This window comes from Nicotiana attenuata, chromosome 2 (assembly GCF_001879085.1).
Source record: "Nicotiana attenuata strain UT chromosome 2, NIATTr2, whole genome shotgun sequence".
Lineage (NCBI taxonomy): Eukaryota > Viridiplantae > Streptophyta > Magnoliopsida > Solanales > Solanaceae > Nicotiana > Nicotiana attenuata.
In genome coordinates, this window is record NC_031990.1 from 51,651,422 (window position 1) to 51,672,059 (window position 20,638).

General features: G+C 38.6%; 1 protein-coding gene across 1 annotated transcript; it reads right to left on the reverse strand.

Annotated features, from left to right (window-relative positions):
- On the reverse strand, window positions 11,133–12,625 carry LOC109209871 (non-functional pseudokinase ZED1-like). Its single transcript, XM_019373219.1, has one exon. It carries the CDS (start codon window positions 12,539–12,541, stop codon window positions 11,462–11,464), a length of 1,080 nt encoding a protein of 359 aa, XP_019228764.1. The 5' UTR covers window positions 12,542–12,625; the 3' UTR covers window positions 11,133–11,461.

Genomic DNA, 20,638 nt, shown 5'->3' on the forward strand with positions numbered 1-20,638 from the left:
TGGTTGGTAAAGTCAGATGGTTTCTACTTAGCCAACATGGTTAACCCTCCCCAATGGGCTTTAACGAAATACTACAGTTGGTAATAATTGTTGTAATCTTTTTATCATTTTTATTTGGTTACATTGAAAAAATTAAAAGAATTTTTCATCTATTGTTGTGTCTTGTTCCTAGGGTCTCTTTGTCCCTCTTAATCCTAATGAGTTAAAATATGTTTTACATTGGTTGGACTTGGTCCACCAAGAGAATTGTTATGGCAACCTAGTACGTAAGGTATCGACAGAGGCGGATCTAGGATTTTAATTTTATGGGTTCAACATTTAAAGTTATGGGTTTATATCTACTATTTACTGCAATTTTACTAATTTTTTTACATAAATTTATGTTTCGCATCGAAAGTATCGAGTTTAGTTGAATTCGATAGTTCTATGCTACATCCGCCCTGGGTATCGAGACATTAAAGAGCAACCGTGAAAAAAAGGGCTTGATAGTGATAAGCTTGAGGCACAAAAGGAAGCGTTGGAACAATAACGAGTGCTATCACCTGTCACGAGATGACACCTAACTCGATCCGTTAGGTAAGCCAAATAACAGAAAATACATTCCAAATGAGATTATAGGGAAATAGTGAAGAATTGTCTGAACATTTACAAATTGACCCAAGAACTGGTAGTAAGACTCATGAGCTTCTAAGACTTGGAATTTACAAAGCTGGTACAAATGATTACACGATCGGTTTGAAATTTACATAAACAGATTACCAAAATCTAAGCTACCAAGGACAAGTGTCAGCTATATCCGAAATGCACGAGCATCTTCAGAGTCAGCACCCGGCATCACCAGCAGCTCCGCTCCAAAAATCTGCATGCAATGTGTAGAAATGTAGTATCAGTACAATTGACCCCATGTACTGGTAAGTATCTTGTCTAACCTTGTCGAATTAGTGACGAGGTTTTTTAATTTAAAGATACTCACTGATAAAACCTGCACCGTAAATCAGCAATAGAGCTATACCACGATATAACAGAGAAGAATACATGAAATGAATACACAAACAATAACCGAAAACTAGCAGTGATCACATTCTAGCATCTTACAATACCTCGACCAATCCTTTCCTTATAATGAAACCGATAAACCACGACAGTCACTTCATAACTTTTATAGCATGAGGAATGTATTCAGATATCAAGTCAATTATACGGCAATATCCTTCGTGCTTTTATCTCATCCTCACCCAATATACGTATAACAGAACCAACCAGATGACATAAGTACCGATAATAGGAATTACAAAGTAGGAAATACACAAGTAGCAATAATGAATGAGGATATACATGTTGGAAACAATAAAAGACTAGGCGGAAAACATGTGAGTAATGACAATAATTGGAAAACAAGGAATATCAACTTCGATTAACTAGCATGATGGAGGCCTAAGTACAGATATAACAAATAAGAAGGAAACACATGATCTTTACAAGTTAACAAGTAGAGACATGAATGACTAACATAGAAAAATGGCTTGTACTAAATGCAACAGAATAGACACGACATGGAGGTAATTATAACATCGGTAAATAGGCATGTATTTGCAAATTAAGCAAGTAGAGAATATGGACAACACAACAACGATTGAAATAGAGAGCAAGGACAGGACAATAACAACAAGTCACACCAGGTCAATAAATACGACAATAACTGCTCAAGATAAAGACGTGAACATATACACGGAAAACAGATATCACACATAATGCACGTCCCTCATCCTTGCCTGTACGGAAACACCCATCGTGCCATGATCTCACGATAATATAAAAGCATAACATTAAAAATGAAATGGCACGGCATCACCCTCCGTGCTTTTAGTCTCAAATGATGTGGCACGACATCACCCTTCATGCTTTTACTCTCAATAGTATGGCACGGCATCATCCTTTGTGCTTTTACTCTTAAATAATATGGCACGACATCACCCTTCGTGTTTTTACTCTCAAATAATATGGCACGGCATCACCCTTCGTGCTTTTACTCTCAAATAATGATGATGTATAAACAATGGCACGACATCACCCTTCGTGCTTTACACTCTTCCTTACCAAACATGTGTATATCAATGACAAACAAGCCAGGAAGCATAAATAACATCAAGGAGAGTGTTTAAACAAATATTCCAAACAAATCCCAATCACAACTTTCCAAGCCAACGATGATTCAATAAACCCTCAAGAACCGTATTATTCAAGTACTTCCACTAATCTCCCAAATGATCAACAATACAAGTATAGAATCTAGTATCTCAAGAAGATCGATTGTAGCAATGTATTAATGATTACGCATAGAGATGACCGAATTAGACATATCAATGTATTCTCAGAATTCCGTCAAATTTGATCAATTCATGAGAAGCTAAGTCTTGATTTCTAACATCTTACACTATGTTCTTAGTATCTAAGAGCCAAGTAAGGCATGAAGCAGGAAGGTCTCGTAATTCTACAAACACAAATATAACATAATCTACCCCGACCCCCCGAGCATGATTAATTCTGGCACATACATATACGCTCGTCACCTCATATATGTATCATCCCCCCCTCGCATGCAACAAACAATGTCAAATAGGAGGAAATATTCCCTCAACAAAGTTAGGCAAGACACCTACCTCAATTCGGCTAACTCAACACTCAATTTAGCCTTTTTCCTTTAAAAATTCACCTGCGCTCGGCTCAATCTAGCCAGCGACAACTTGAATACATCACAAAATGTAAGAGAAAACAATTTCAATTAATAAATCTGTAATTTTTATTATATTTCAAAAAAGTGAACAAAAGTCAAACCCCGGGCCCACTCGGTCAAAACCCAGGTCCAAGGTTAGGTCTTGACAACCCATAGACTCACGAGTCCAAATATATGTTTTGTTTTCAAATTCGAGTCCTATTCGACTCTCAAATCCCAAATTTCCATTTTTTAAAACATTGACAAAACCCCAAATTTTTCCCTAGATTTCTCATGAATTTGATGTTAAATCTTATATAAAATCATGAAATATAGTTGAGAATTGATTAGAGGTACTTACCCAATGATTTAGTATTAGAATCCCTTCACAAAATCGCCTCTCGTTGAAGCTAGGGTTCAAAATATATCAAAATGAAGCTAAGTCTAGACTTCTCAGCATTTAGCAGGTTGCAGATGTAGCATTTGTGACAAGGAGTTCGCAAATGCGAACCCCGCAAATGCGAAAATCTTATCGCAAGTGCGAACCAGAAGATTTCCTATCAAGGTCGCATTTGCAACCCAATACTTCGCAAATGCGAAGACCAGCATTTCGCAAATGCGATAGGGTTCTTCGAAAATGCGAATTTTCTCCAGTAGCCCATACTTCACAAATGCGATGGCTGCTTCGCAATTGCGACAAAAACATCGCAAATGCGATGATACCAGCACCAGAAATCAAACTTTATGGAAAATCATTCTGAAACCAATGCGAAACTCACTCGAGCTCCCCAGGCTCCAAACCAACCATGCGTCCAGGTCCAGAAACACAACACGAACTTGCTCACGTGATCAAATCATCAAAAATAACCTCTAAAACCACGAATCGGATGCCAAAACTCATGAAGATCAAACTAAACTTCAAGAACTTCTAGAATCGTTACCAAACGTCCGAACCATATCAAATCAACTCCAAATGACGCCAAATTTTGCAGACAAGTTCTATATGACAAAACGTACCTACTCGAAACTTCAAATCACGCATAACAACCTCTAAACGACGAATCGCACCTCAAGTCAAAATTAATGAACTTTGAAACTTCAACTTCTACAACCAATGCCGAAACCTATTAATTCACGTCCAATTGACCTCAAATTTTGCATACAAGTCACATTGCCATTATGGACTTACTCCAACTTCTGGAATCGGAATCCGACGCCGATATAAAAAGTCTACTCTTGGTCAAACTTCCCAAAAGTCCAACTTTTGCCATTTCAAGAATAATTCGACTACGGACCTATAAATTACAATACGGACGCGCGCCTAAGTCCAAAATCACCCAACTGAGCTAACAGAACCGACGAAACTCCATTCGAGTTCAAATGCTAAAAATTCAAACTTGGTCAACTCTTCCAACTTAGAGCTTAAATCTTGAAGTTCATTCTTCCAAATCGATTCCGTATAACTTGAAAACCAACACCGACGATTTACGTAAGTCATAATACATCACGCGGAGATACTCGAGCCCTCAATTACCGAGTGAAGTGTAGATACTCAAAACGACCAGTCGGGTCATTAAATCCTCAACCACTTAAACATGCGTTCGTCCTTGAACGTGCTAGGAGTCGTTCCAAAGCTACCAAATCATGGTGTAATCTTACTATGCACAAACCCGGGGGGTGATCCCACGTCACCCTGATCCACATAAGCCTGCCAACACAACATAATTAGAGATCCTTATTTCAACCTTGGTCCTTCAACCTTAGAACCCAATATCTATCATCCAGAATTCATTACAAGACCCGAATTACACATCCACACACTGTATAAGTATGAACAAGCTGTACCAAGTCATACCATAACCAAATATGTAATCACCTGATATACCCCATCACTTCGACGCTCACATCAGGAACTGCTAACCACCATCACTGCCCAAAAACAAATCTGGTGCTGGTAGCAATCCTCATATCGATTAGAACCTTGTTCAAAACCTTCATACCCTGCCAATGATGAAAGAAACATGCATACCCTCTTAACCACTCATCCGATCAATAAGCCAAGAAACCCACTCGTCCGACCAGGGCCATTGTCCAAATTCCAACACTTACTCATCCCAATACATTAGTGCAAATCTCAGGTCTAGAAAGCTCATCTCAGCCAATACAATCAGCCCCACCGACAAGTATCAACAATGATCACATGGAGACCCACACAACCCGGTTCCGTACATCAACAAGTAATAATTCAGACATGACAGATAACAATAGGAAAACTAAATAAGAAGACTACTAAGCAAGTTAAGCAGGCAGGGAAATTTTAGCATTTCACTATGAACTATTTTCAACAAGTTGAAAGCAAAAATACATGAAATAGTAGTAAGGAGTTACATTTCATCACTGTACCATTGCGGTGTGGAACCCGATCCCATCATATCAATCCATATAGGGTACCCATCGAGCCATAATACTCGGGCTCACTGATCACATGTGCGTCAACATCAAGCACAACAGAGTGCACAAAAATATAACTGTAGGAAAATTATTAGGAACAAACAATACTGAGAAGGACAAGCACAACTATGGTGCAATAAGCAAATCAACATCACGAAGGCCACCTCGCCCATAGTGCCATGAGGCCTAAACTGAATCACAATATGCGTGTAAAGAATCATGTAACCTTCATAACCCGTCATAGTATAAGAGAGAAACATATAACATAAACCAAGGCGCGAATAACATCCATTCCACCGGATGATATAAATGTGGTAACAACTGCGCAAGAGCAGCAAATCCGATCCGATACAGAATCCACATTCTCATTAGGCTCAAAAGCAACCCCAAACAATTTTCGATCATCCCCAAACATGTAATTAACCTTCCAAAAGTCCATAACACCTACCATCAATCATCCAATCCTCAACATTTCTCCACAACTCGCAGTCAAGGAATAGTCCGCCAACGAGAACATCCAGTCTCTGAGCCTCACGAATACCAGAATCTTCATATCCAATCTTAACACCGCTACTCAAATGGTTGACATGTAACTCATACTCCATCATCTTACGGAAAAATACCCATAAGTCAAAACACCATGTACCTGCCGACAAGCGAACTCTCCTCTAGTGGAAACACATAGTGCCAGCAAGATCTTAAACATATGAAATAGTCCGTGTCACCAAGAACTCATATCCTTATCTCTAAAACTAAACTGCAACCTTGTACATGAAACTTTTCAACCCCACACGGCACATCGCCTCTAACATACTAACTCGCAACACTATGAAAGTCCATAATCTGCTTCGAACCATGTGCAAATTGAACACATCATCAACTACGAACCTTTCATTTAACTCAACCCAGGAGAACACTACTACACGCAATATAACTTCTATAACTGTAGTAAACATCAACTCCGACCATGGTCATAAACCACGATGAATTCTTTGAAACTCATTAGCACATAATCGAGTAATCAGAACCAATCGCCTATAACTCAACTGAGTTATGCAGACTGCCAACCCGAAAGTAACTCAATCCAATATGATCACCCTGAGGGAACTTCCTGGGAACCCGAAGCCATTTATTGCATCACTCCAACATTGACATGTAGACCTTTCTTGACAAAGAAATACCACAGATCCGATTACCATTCGCTACCATTCCCAATCCCACTCGTAGACAAATCCAAAAGTCCTTAAAGGCTACATAAGACTTGGAACTCGCCACAACCTTCTAGATAGCCACTCATCTTACCCTGATCTTCAATACACAGCTAATACGCGTCGAGCAACCCGTGCTTCACCCGCATATGCCCATTCAAAGAAATAACCAAGCAATCTCTTGGTCTGAAAACTGGTACGGCTCATGATCCTACAATCCGATCATCATTAGCAGACTCCACCACTTAGCTCGAAGCTATAGAACACCTCATCAGCAACCCAAAGTACCATATCTTCACAGCATGCCCTGATCCCGCACGACTATTTAGCTGAATATTTCAAAAACTCATGCAATGTTGATCATAGAACACCCCGAAGACTCTGCCAAGCGCTTACCCATCATTGCAATAGTCAAAAAACTTCCCCAAATGCTCTGAAATGATGACATATGCACTCTACCAAATGTAAACCTCATACGAGACACGCGATCCAAACTCATCATGCAGTAGATGGCCCACCGGTTATGCTCAAATGACACCTTGCCATGAACCCACCTTAATCACAATAGCCAGGCCACCAGCCAATCTTCCCAAATTTGTCCTTACCAACCAGACATATGAACCCGCCTCATACCACAAATGAACGAATGGAAGATTCAACACTGCATCTGCTTCTGAGGCTAGACAACACATCGTGTTAATAATCAAGCATCCATAGCCTGTCATAATCCATCTGCAGCATCACCGATTGTCGGCACAAAGTGAATACTGAGTGCACAACATCACATATGAGCGATTGGGAAGATTCAAAGTCGTAGATTTCAAGCCGAAACAAGGTCGCGCGATAAGGAAAGAAGAAAGAGAAATTTTCCTAAATGCCCTGTAGCCTCCCGAAGATAGGTATGGACGTCATCATACCGATCCGCAGGACTCTACTAGACACTTGCTCATGACTCGTAGAACCTACGAACCTAGTGCTCTGATACCACCTTGTCACGACCCAAAAACCACAAGTCGTGCTGGCACCTAACTCGATCCGTTAGGTAAGCCAAATAATAGAAAATACATTCCAAATGAGATTATAGGGAAATAGTGAAGAATTATCTGAATATTTATAAATTGACCCAAGAACTGGTAGTACGACTCATGAGCTTCTAAAACTTAGAATTTACAAAGTTGGTACAGATAATTACACGATCTGTTTGAAATTTACATAAACAGATTACCAAAATCAAAGATACCAAGGACAAGTGGCAGCTATATCCGGAATGCACGATCATCTTCAGAGTCAACACCCGATATCACCAGTAGCTCCACTCCAAAAATATGCACGCAATGTGCAGAAGTGTAGTATCAGTACAACCGACCCCATGTACTGGTAAGTATCTTGTCTAACCTTATCGAAGTAAGTGACGATGCTTTTTAGTTTAAAGATACTCACTGATAAAACCTGCACCGTAAATCAGTAATAGTGCTATACTACGATATAACATAGAAGAATACATGAAACGAATACGCAAACAAAAATCGCATACTAGCAGTGATCACATTTTAGCATCTTACAATACATCGACCAATCCTTTCCTTATAATGAAATCGATAAACAAAGACATCCACTTCACAACATTCATAGCATGAGGAATGTACTCAGAGATAAAGTCAATTACACAGCAACATCCTTTGTGCTATTATCTCATCCTCACCCAATATATGTATAACAGAACCAACCAGATGACAGAAGTAACGATAATAGGAATTACAAAGTAGGAAATATGCAAGTAGCAATAATGAACAAGGATATAATGTGGGCAACAGTAAAAGACTAGGCAGAAATCATGTGAGTAATGACAGCAATTGGAAAACAAGGAATATCAACTTCAATTAACAAGAATGATGGAGGCCTAAGTACAGATATTCCAAATAATAAGGATCATTACAAGTTAACAAGTAGAGGCATGAATGACTAACATAGAAAAATGGCTTGTACTAAAATGCAACAGAATAGACACGACATGGAGGTAATTATCACAGTGGGAAATAGGCATGTGCTTGCAAATTAAGCAAGTAAAAGATATGGACAACACAACAACGATTGAAATAGAGAGGAAGGACAGGACAATAACAACAAGTCACACGAGGTCTATAAATACGACAATAGCCGCTCAAGATAAAGACGTGAACATATACATGGAAAACATATATCACAAGATAATGCATGTCTCCCATCCTCGCCTGCATGGAGACACCCATCGTGACACGATCTCACGATAATATAAAAGCATAACAATAAAAATGAAATGGCACAGCATCACCCTTCGTGCTTTTACTCTCAAATGATGTGGCACGGCATCACCCTTTGTGCTTTTACTCTCAATAATATGGCACGACATCACCCTTCGCGCTTTTACTCTCAATAATATGGCACGGCATCACCCTTCGTGCTTTTACTCTCAAATAATATGGCACGGCATCACCCTTCGTGCTTTTACTCTCAAATAATATGGCACGACATCGCCCTTCGTGCTTTCATTCTCAAATAATATGGCACGACATCATCCTTCATGCTTTACACTCTTCCTTACCAAACATGTGTATATCAATGACAAACAAGGCAGGAAGCATAATAACATGAATGAGAGTGTTTAAACGAATATTGCAATCAAATCCCAATCACAACTTTCCATGCCAACGATGATTCAATAAACCCTCAAGAACCATATTATTCAAGTACTTCCACAAATCTCCCAAATGATCAACAACACAAGTATAGAATCTAGTATCTCAAGAAGATCGGCTGTAGCAATGTATTAATGATTACGCATAAAGATGACCGAATTAGACACATCAATGTATTCTCATAATTCCGTCAAATTCGATCAAGTCATGATAAACTAAGTCTTGATTTCTAACATTTAATTCTATGTTCTTAGTATCTAAGAGTCAAGTAAGGCATGAAGCAAGAAAGTCTCGTAATTCTACAATAATAAATATAACATAATCTACCCCTCCCCCCCCCCCCCCAGCATGACTAACCCTGGCACATACATATACACTCATCACCTCATATATATATCACCCCCGCATGTAGCAACAATGTCAAATAGGAGGAAAAATTTCCTTAACAAAGTTAGGCAAGACACTTACCTCAATTCAGCTAACTCAACACTCAATTTAGCCTTTTTCCTTTACAATTCGCCTCCGCTCGGCCCAATCTAGCCAGCGACGACTTAAATACATCACACAATGCAAGCGAAAATAATTGTAATTAATAAAGCTGTGGTTTTATTAGATTTCTAAAAAGTCAACGAAAGTCAAACCCCGGGCCTGCCCGGTCCAAATCCGAGTCCAAGGGTAGGTCTTGACTACCCATAGCCTCACGAGTCCAAATATATGTTTTGTTTTCAAATCCGAGTCCTATTCGACTCTCAAATTCAAAATTTTCATTTTTCAAAACTTTTAAAAAATTCTCAAAATTTTCCCTAGATTTCTCATGAATTTGATGTTAAATCTTATATAAAATCATGAAATATAGTTGAGAAATCGATTAGAGGTACTTACCCAATGATTTGGTATGAAAATCCCTTCATAAAATCGCCTCTCATCGAAGCTAGGGCTCAAAATATATCAAAATGAAGCTAAGTCTAGACTTCTCAGCATTTAACAGGTTGCAGATGTTGATTTGCGACATGAGGTTTGCAAATGAGAACCCGCAAATGCGAAAATCTTATCGCAAATACAAACTAGAAAATTTCCTGTCAAGGTCTCATTAGGGACCCAATACTTCGCAAATGCGAAGTTTCCCCAACAACCCAGACTTCGCAAATGCGATGGCTGCTTCGCAATTGCGGCTGTCGCATTTGCGACAAAAACATTGCAAATGCGATGATACGAGTACCAGAAATTAAAGTTTACGAAAATCATTGCGAAACCAATCCGAAACTCACCTGAGCCCCCGAGGCTCCAAACCAACCATGCGCCCAGGTCCAGAAACACAAAACGAACTTGCTCGCATGATCAAATCATCAAAATAACCTCTAAAACCACGAATCGGATGCCAAAATGCATGAAAATCAAACTAAACTTCAAGAACTTCTAGAATCGCAATCAAGCGTCCGAACCATATCAAATCAACTCCAAATGGCGCCAAATTTTGCAGACAAGTTCTATATGACAAAACGGACCTACTCGAAGCTTCAAATGACGCATAACAACCTCGAAACAATGAATCGTACCTCAAGTAAAAATCAATGAACTTTGAAACTTCAACTTCTACAACCGATGCCGAAACCTATTAATTCACGTCTAATTGACCTCAAATTTTGCACACAAGTCATATTTGCCATTACGGACCTACTCCATCTTTTGGAATCGGAATCCGAACCCAATATCAAAAAGTTCACTCCCGGTCAAACCTCCCAATAATACAACTTTCGCCATTTCAAGACTAATTCGACTACGGACCTCCAAATTACAATCCGGACATGCTCCTAAGTCCAAAATCACCTAAACAGCTAACAGAACTGACGGAACTCAATTCCGAGGTCAAATGCTAAAAAGTCAAACTTGGTCAACACTTCCAGCTTAGAGCTTAAATCTTGAAGTTCATTCTTCCAAATCGATTCCGGATAACTTGAAAACCAACAACGAGGATTTACGTAAGTCATAATACATCATGCGGAGATACTCGAGCCCGAAAATTACCGAGTGAAGTGCACATACTCAAAACGACCAGTTGGTTCGTTACATTATAGAAGCAATGGATACCATGAAAAAGTTTATATTCCTTAAGATTATGCGACCAAGTACATGAGGCATATGTAAGATGTATACTTGTATACAAAGACTAAGGTACCTTTACATTTATGATATATAAAATACAACAACAATAACAAAAAACCTGTATGTTCTCAACAGGCGGGGTTTGAGGAGGGTAGTCTGTACGCAGACCTTACCCCTACCTAATACAGGTAGAAAAACTGTTTCCAATAGACCCTCGGCTCGGAAAGGGTTAAAATATAAAAAATAAATTCACCAAAGATGAATTAATTAACATTATCTTCACATAAAAGCAAGTTTACATTTCAACATTTTCAATTCCAAGCAATAATACACTCCATTGTAGGTAAAAATCCATGTACCTCACCTCTCTTGATTCTTTGAAGCTCTTTAGCAACATCAATCATATTTGGCCTATCTTCACCAACTTTTTGAGCACATCTCAAAGCCAAATTCAGAAACGCCTTCAGTTTCTTTTGTTCGACTTGCAAAATCTTGGAATCAATAAGATTATCGTCTAACTTATTGTTCTCAACACATATTGATACATAATTCTCCAAAGAAATTAAACCATAATCTTCAGTATAATATTTTCCCTCATGATTAACCCTAATTTCTTTCCCACTTAACAACATAAGCAAAAATAAACCAAAACTAAATACATCTGATTTTAATGTAACATTACTAGACCATACATATTCAGGATCTAAGTAACCAATTGTCCCTATTAAATCATCCTGTACTTTTACTTTGCCAACTGGAAGTGGTATACAACATTCAAAATTATACAATTTTACAACACCATTTTGGTCCAAAATTACATTGCTAGAAGTTAAATTCCTATGTATAACTGGTGTTGGAAATTCAGTATGAAGATAAAGAATTACACTTGCAACATCTATAGCAATTTTTACTCTTTTTTCCCATGTCAAAAAATTTTCACAAGAAGGTGAGAAAAGTTTAAAAAGATAATCAAATTTTAAATATTCATAAACTAAAGCTACTCTTTCAAATTCTAAACAATAGCCTATGATTTTAAGAACATTTTTATGGTAACTCATTTCAGAAGAAATTACTATGTCACGTATGACATGATCATGACGATCCATTTTCTTTTTTCTCTCGTATTTTTTTACTAATAAATGTTTTTCATTGAAATTACCTTTGTATAAATAAGGGCCAACACTTTCTTGAAATCCATTTGTTGAAGTAATTATTTCTTCTGCAGTGAAGCTTCTGAGGGTGATTTTTTGTTGGCCATAATTGCAAAAAGAAAGCTGCTCTTTTAGTAATGCACTTCCATTTATGAAGTAATGTAGAGATTTTTCATTGTTTTCTTTTTTATTTTCCTTTTTTGAAAATAAAAAAGGAAGTTTTTTGCCTAGATTGTTCATGGAAATGGAGAGATTGAAGAGTTTTTTTTAGAAAAAAGTTGTGAGAAATAGTTGAGGAATATTGAAAGTATAAAAAAGATCATTTGGTCAAAGATGAAAACGTGTGAAAGTTTAGGCTGAAATATTGGAGAAAAAAGAAGAAGAACAGAAGCAACTGGTCGTGTATTTTTGCTAAATAACGCGTTTTTATTGGCGTTTAGGCTACATACCAAAAGGTCAAAAAGGAAAGGAATCTTTATTTAGTGGGTGTTTGGACATAAGAATCATACAATCCCGAAAAAAAAGTGAAAATAATTTCGAAGGTCAATCGATTTTTTGGCTCGTTACAAATTTGTTTTTAATTTTGTGACCCATATATTTTATTTTTAGAGACCTATGTTTTACACATAAGAGATCTAAAGAGCTCATTTTGTTAAATTCAAAATTATAAAAGGGCATGATATACAAATAGCACGTAAAAATGGTATTTGAAAATTAGAGTTTTATTTGGATATGAATACAATTTTGGGTTGTTTTTGAATATTTGTGAATAATCTGTGAGCGCTACTGCGTTAAAACACAAAATCAGAAAAAACTGTTAGAAAAATAAAAAAAACTGGAAAAACAGAAGATTTTAAGAAATATTCCGAGTCCACAATTTGCTTGTGTGTCCTTAAGGAATTTTAACCCCCTCACACGTTGCCAAGGTAATGGATTAAATCCTCCCAGGATAAAACGGAATAAACCTTCCTGCAACAGTGGCAATACAAACTGCAGGATACCAACGAACTTAAAGAACGGAGCAAAATCACACTTACGAATTTGAGAGAGAGAGACTGCGAATTAGAATGCAGTATATTCAGAAAGAAAGAAGTTCTGGAGTATTTTTCGTGTGTAGAAAATGGAGCCTTGCCTCAGAATTTATAGGCAATTATCAGAAGAGGTGTCTGGAAAGGTGCCTTTTCAGAAGAATACGCTACCTGACGCGGTTCTACCGCGGTCAGAGAGGCTCTCTGAATCTGCCTGCCGCGGTTCTACCGCGGTTACGGCAGAACTACGACCAGAGAGTCCCTCTGAATCTTCAGCAGGGTTCTGGCGTATTTTCAGCAGTGATTTGGCATTTAATTAATTATTAAATAATTAAATAAATTTTGTCCAAAAATAATCTTATCGATCGATCATTTGACAAATCCAAAGCCGAAGCCGAGCCGAGCGAGCGACGACGACGGCGCGAGGGTTCATTCTCTTCAACTCCTTTTAAGAGCTTTAAGAAGTGATTCTATATATAAGCACACAAATGTGATTGTCCCTCACCAATGAGGGACAAAGTGCAAGACAAAAGTTCACTTCTTCAAATTTTTATTTTTCCCTCCATTTTATTTCCCTCCATTTCCGATTCACACTTCTTCTACTTTAAAGCCCAATGGCTTAAAGTCCAACAATCCCCCACATGAATGGGAATGGCTATATCAAGAAAGATCATAGATGAAAGCTGTGCGATTTGCAAGTAAGGATTAATTGCATCTGGATAAGTAGGTTTCCCTTTGAACTTTCCGTAGTGAACATATGTCGGATATACTCGGTCAATCAGTAGACTTGATATCTTTGAACCGTCGAACTTTAGTGTATACCTAGACAACCATATGTCACACAATCAACCCTTAACCGTCTTTTAGTTCTCATTGTTGTGTTCGTTTCAGCCATGAACACCGCCTGGTCTCATAAGTGCGTAGAGAATTGGCCTTACAGAATTCTCATTGAAGCGGCTTCCACTTCACACTTACGTAGGTGATTCCTAAACGTGTAATCCTTTATATTGACACTATTTGATAACTACCACATCAAACTTAGGTAATCATTAAAGAACGTGTAAAGTTCTATCCTTGTTACTGAACATTGTCTTCATCACGAGAATGGACCAAAGATTTTACTTTGACAATGTTGAACCGGTCAATCACAACTTTGTTTGAGCTCCTTGAACCTAGATCTCGGAACATCCAAAATTCTAGGTAGAGTTACCGCCATGTTGACTTGTCTTCGGCCATAGTCCCATTCCCTTAGATGATTTCTGAACTCCCTCTTTAGTTACGCCTTTTGTAAGCGGATCCACCACATTATCCTTTGATCTTACATAATCAATAGTGATAATTCCACTAGAAAGTAGTTGTCTAACGGTGTTATGTCTTCGTCGTATATGACGAGACTTTCCGTTATACATAACGCTCCCTGCCCGTCCTATTGCAGCCCCACTATCGCAATGTATGCAAATAGGAGCCAAAGGTTTTGGCCAGAACGGAATGTCTTCTAAGAAATTTCGAAGCCATTCAGCTTCGTCACCGGCTTTATCCAACGCTATAAACTCTGATTCCATTATAGAGCGAGCGATACACGTTTGTTTGGAAGACTTCCAAGATACTGCTCCTCCACCAACAGTAAAAACATATCCACTTGTGGACTTTGTTTCTATTGAGCCGGTTATCCAATTTGCATCACTATATCCTTCGATAACCGCAGGATATTTATTGTAGTGCAAAGCGTAGTCTTGGGTATATTCCAAATATCCAGAACTCGTTTCATTGCTACCCAGTGATGTTTGTTGGGATTACTTGTGAATCGACTAAGTTTACTTATCGCACAAGCTATATCAGGTCGTGTATAGTTCATGATGTACATTAAGCTTCCCAACACATGAGCATACTCCAATTGAGACGTACTTTCACCTTTATTCTTTATAAGATGATGATTTAAGTCAATTGGAGTTCTTGCACTTCTAAATTCCAAATGTTTGAATTTTTCAAGTACCATTTTCACGTAATGTGATTGAGACAAAGCTAGACCCTGAGGAGGTCTCTTGATTTTAATTCCTAGAATTACATCAGCAACTCCTAAGTCTTTCATATCAAACTTACTAGCAAGCATGCGCTTAGTAGCTTGAATGCCGGCAATGTCTTTGCTCATTATTAGCATATCATCAACATGCAAGCAAACAATGACTATATGATTTGGAACGTTCTTAATGTAAACACATTTATCACATTCATTAATCTTAAAGCCATTTGACAACATTGTTTGGTCAAATTTCGCATGCCATTGCTTGGGTGCTTGTTTTAGTCCATAAAGAGACTTAACAAGACGACACACCTTCTTTTCTTTTCCCGGAACCACAAATCCTTCAGGTTGGTCCATGTAGATTTCTTCCTCTAAATCACCATTTAAGAAGGCTGTTTTTACATCCATTTGATGGAATTGAAGATCATACAAGGCGGCTAACGCTATTAGCATCCGAATGGATGTAATTCTTGTTATCGGCGAGTATGTGTCAAAATAGTCAAGACCTTCTCGCTGTCTAAATCCTTTGACAACAAGTCTTGCCTTGTATTTGTCAATAGTACCATCGTCTTTCATTTTCTTCTTGAAAATCCATTTAGAACGCAACGTTTTGTTACCTGAAGGAAGATCAACCAATTCCCAAGTATGGTTGCTCAATATGGATTCTATTTCACTATTGACAGCTTCTTTCCAATATTGTGCTTCTGATGAAGACATTGCTTCCTTGAAGGTACGAGGTTCATTTTCTAACAGAAAAGTCAGAAAATTTGGACCGAATGAAGTAGATGTGCGTTAACGTATACTTCTTCTCGGATTTTCCTCATTAGGCATGCCATCTGTTATTTCCTCCCGAGGTCGTTTTGACTTTTGGTATGTCACTTCACTTTCCTTTTTATACGGATAAATAGTTTCAAAGAATTCAGCATTATTTGATTCTATTATCGTATTAACGTGAATCTCCGTATTTTCTGACTTATGAACCAGAAAACGATATGCCTTGCTACTGGTTACATATCCAATAAATACACAATCAACCGTTTTTGGACCTATCTTAACCCTTTTAGGTTTAGGAACTTGAACCTTAGCTAGACACCCCCACACTTTGAAGTATTTCAATCTGGGCTTCCTTCCTTTCCACTTTTCATAAGGAATGGACTGTGTTTTACTATGAGGTACACGGTTGATTATTCGGTTAGCTGTAAGTATAGCTTCCCCCCACAAGTTTTGTGGTAAGCCAGAACTTATCAGCAACACATTCATCATCTCCTTCAATGTTCGATTCTTTCTCTCCGCAATTCCGTTAGATTGTGGAGAGTAAGTGTCACGACCCAAAATCTAACCATGGTCGTGATGGCGCCTATCGTGTTACAAGGCAAGCCTATTCCCAAAATATTACTACTAATTTGATTATAAGAATTTAATAAAATATTTCAAATAATTTAATTCCTGATAAACTAAACCAACTCTAAATATAAATAATATAAAATATGGAAACGAGTCCCAAACATCGGGGTGTCACTAAGTCATGAGCGTCTAAAACTATAAACTAAGATATATAAACTGTCTAACTGTCCAAAACAAGAAATGACAAGAAGAGTAACAAGGTCCTGCGGACGCTGGCAGCTACCTTGCAGTCTCCAATTAAAGCCGACCTGAACTCAACGATCGTCGCGCTCTAACTCACCTGTATCTGCACATAAAGTGCAGGGTGTAGTATGAGTACAACCACCTCAGTAGTAACAGAAATAACTAAGGAACTGAGCAGTAGTGACGAGCTGAGCAAAATAGTCCAATTATTTATTTTTCCCAATTTTAAAAATAGCAGGAATAAACAGGTAAATTCCATAACTCAGTAAATGCCACAAAGAAATTTAACAGATAAATGCAGCAATAGCAAAAGTAAATGCAACCTCACAACAATGTCACTCCATCACTCTGCACTCTCACTCAGCACTCGCACTCAACACTCAATACACTCAACACTCTGCGCTCACTGGGGGTGTGTACAGACTCCGGAGGGGCTCCCAAAGCCCAAGCTCTAAGCACGGACAACTCACGTGCCATCATATCAATACCTGGATCCGCACGATCAACTCACGTGCTACGCGGACAACTCACGCGCTATGGTATCAATACCTGGACCCGCACAGTCAACTCACGTGCTATGCGGATAACTCACGCGCTATGGTATTAATATCCTCACAACCAGGCCCTCGGCCTCACTCAGGCATGTACCTCACTAGCCTCACCATCATCAACAAATAAGGGAACACAACCCACATCAAGTACCACAGCATATTAGCAAATAATAGTGACTGAGGTAAACATGTACAATAATTTCTATGATTGAGTACAAATAACGTGAGCATGAATAAAACCTAAACAGGATCTCTAACATGAAGGCAAACAAGTTCAACAACAAGTAAACACATAACCACAGATAATAGCTTTTAGGCCTGGCCTCACGGGACGGACCAAGTCTCAATCCCTTGCGGTGCATACCCACACGCCCGTCACCTAGCGTGGGTATCACTACCAAACAATCACATGATATCAATTTCTCCGGGTTTATACCCTCAAAGCCAGAGTTAAAACTGTTACTTACCTCAACAGCGTAAAATCCTACTCCGGGATGTCCTCGTCCATCGACTCGGTCTCCAAAAGCTTCGAATCTAACCATAATCAGAATACTACTATCAACATAGTCTAAAGAATCGAATTACACAATAACAACTACATAAACATGCCAAAAATCCGAAATCGGCCAAAACCTACCCCTAGGCCCACGTCTCAAAATCAGTCAAAAATGTGAGAATAATAATCCTCGTCCTCTTCCGAGTCTAACCATATAAAATTTGTCAAAATCGGACTCCGTTTGGTCCCTCAAATCCTCACTTAAAACTCTCCAATACTCAAACACTAGCTCCCTCAATTTCACTTTGAAATCATCAATCAAATCCCAGAAACGAAGATGGATTCATAAATTATAATCAAAATCGAGTAGAGAACACTTAACCCAATCCATATGGTAAAAATCGCCTTCAAAATCGCCCAAATCCGAGCTCCCCAACTCAAAATATGACCGAATGAACAAACCCTAGTTTTGTATATTTTCTACCAGCTATTCTGCCTCGTTTCTCAAGCCAAACGATACCGAAACTCGTATTTTATGCCTCCAATGGATTCCTTGTGAAATTCTAGTCAAGTTAGGCTTTTGAATCACTCAATTTGACCTTATAACGAAGGAGATATGTAGGTTTTAATATTTGCAAATAGTGCAGATTTTTAAATACGCTGCTAGTGGCAATTTTCGTAATTAAACTGAAAAATCTGGCAAGCTAATTCTTAGTAAAATGGCCATAAAATCCTCATACGATGTCCAAATTGAACGATTCTTTCTGCTACGGGTCCGTAATTACGATACGGATCTAATGCTTCAATCAAAAACGAAACCGGAGCTCATTTGCTCAAAATGATATCATTTATACTTGAAGAAATGGCGTCGAAACATAAGAAAAACAAGCACAACACAACCCAAACCTATCTGAAACTCACCCGAGGCCCTCGGGACCTCAACCAATAATTCTAACAAGTCATATATCATTAAGAAAACTTAGTCGAACCTCCGAAACACCCAAAACAACACCAAATCAACTTTAAATATAAGCCTAAGAACTTCTAAACTTCTAACTTTCGCCAATTCAAGCCTAATTCTACCACGGACCTCCAAATTATATTCCGGACATACTCCTAAGTCTAAAATCAACCAACGAAGCTAATCGAATCATAAAAATCCAAATCCAAATTCGTTTACTCATAAGTCAACTTCCAGTTGACTTTTCTAACTAAGAGACTAAGTGTTCATTTCACTCCAAAACTACTCCGAACCCAAACCTACCAACTCGATACAACTCAACACAGCTGAACAACATATAAATAAGCATAGATGGGGAAAATATGGCTAACTCTCAGAACGAACGATCGGGCCGTTACATCCTCCCGCTCTTAAACAAACGTTTGTCCTAGAACGAGTCTAAAAACATACATGGAGTCTCAAATAGGTGAAACCTTCAGCAATGCCTTCTCGTCACATTCAAATCATATGAACTCATCTCGCGGTCACATCATACTCACCACATAGCCCTCAAATCACAAATCCCACTAATAGGGACACCAACGGACATATAAGCACGTGCCCACACAATCAAAATCTTCGTACTCCTGCTACAGACAAAACCCGGCCTCAAGTCCCCTAGACTGGCCCAACATCAACACATAGAAATTACATCTCGCACCTTATCCAGGGAATCATAGTCCGTCGTTGCACAATTGATACCGAGCGCTCATGTGTGCATACGAATGCGTGGAAGGAATTCAAAGAGTTACACTTCAAGCTGAATCAATACCGCACGATAAGAATTCAAGAAGGTGAAGTTTTCCTAAAGGTTCTGCAGCCTCTCGAAGATAAGTACAGACGTCTCCGTACCGATCCACAAGACTCTACTAAACCCGCTTATGACTCATGAGACCTATGTAACCTAGGCTCTGATACCAACTTGTCACGACCCAAAATCTAAACATGGTCGTGATGGCGCCTATCGTGTTACAAGGCAAGCCTATTCCCAAAATATTACTACTAATTTGATTATAAGAATTTAATAAAACATTTCAAATAATTTAATTCCTGATAAACTAAACCAACTCTAAATATAAATAATATAAAATATGGAAACGAGTCCCAAACATCAGGGTGTCACTAAGTCATGAGCGTCTAAAACTATAAACTAAGATATATAAACTGTCTAACTGTCCAAAACAAGAAATGACAAGAAGAGTAACAAGGTCCTGCGGACGCTGGCAGCTACCTTGCAGTCTCCAATTAAAGCCGGCCTGAACTCAACGATCGTCGCACTCTAACTCACCTGGATCTGCACATAAAGTGCAGGGTGTAGTATGAGTACAACCACCTCAGTAGTAACAGAAATAACTAAGGAACTGAGCAGTAGTGACGAGCTGAGCAAAACAGTCCAATTATTTATTTTTCACAATTTTAAAAATAACAACAGGAATAAACAGGTAAATTCCATAACTCAGTAAATGCCACAAAGAAATTTAACAGACAAATGCAGCAACAACAAAAGTAAATGCAACCTCACAACAATGTCACTCCATCACTCAGCACTCGCACTCAACACTCAATACACTCAACACTCTGCGCTCACTGGGGGTGTGTACAGACTCCGGAGGGGCTCCCAAAGCCCAAGCGCTAAGCACGGACAACTCACGTGC

Bases quoted from the DNA above. Each gene is read 5' to 3' on its own strand.
- LOC109209871 (XM_019373219.1), bottom strand. From the start codon at position 12,541: ATGAACAATCTAGGCAAAAAACTTCCTTTTTTATTTTCAAAAAAGGAA.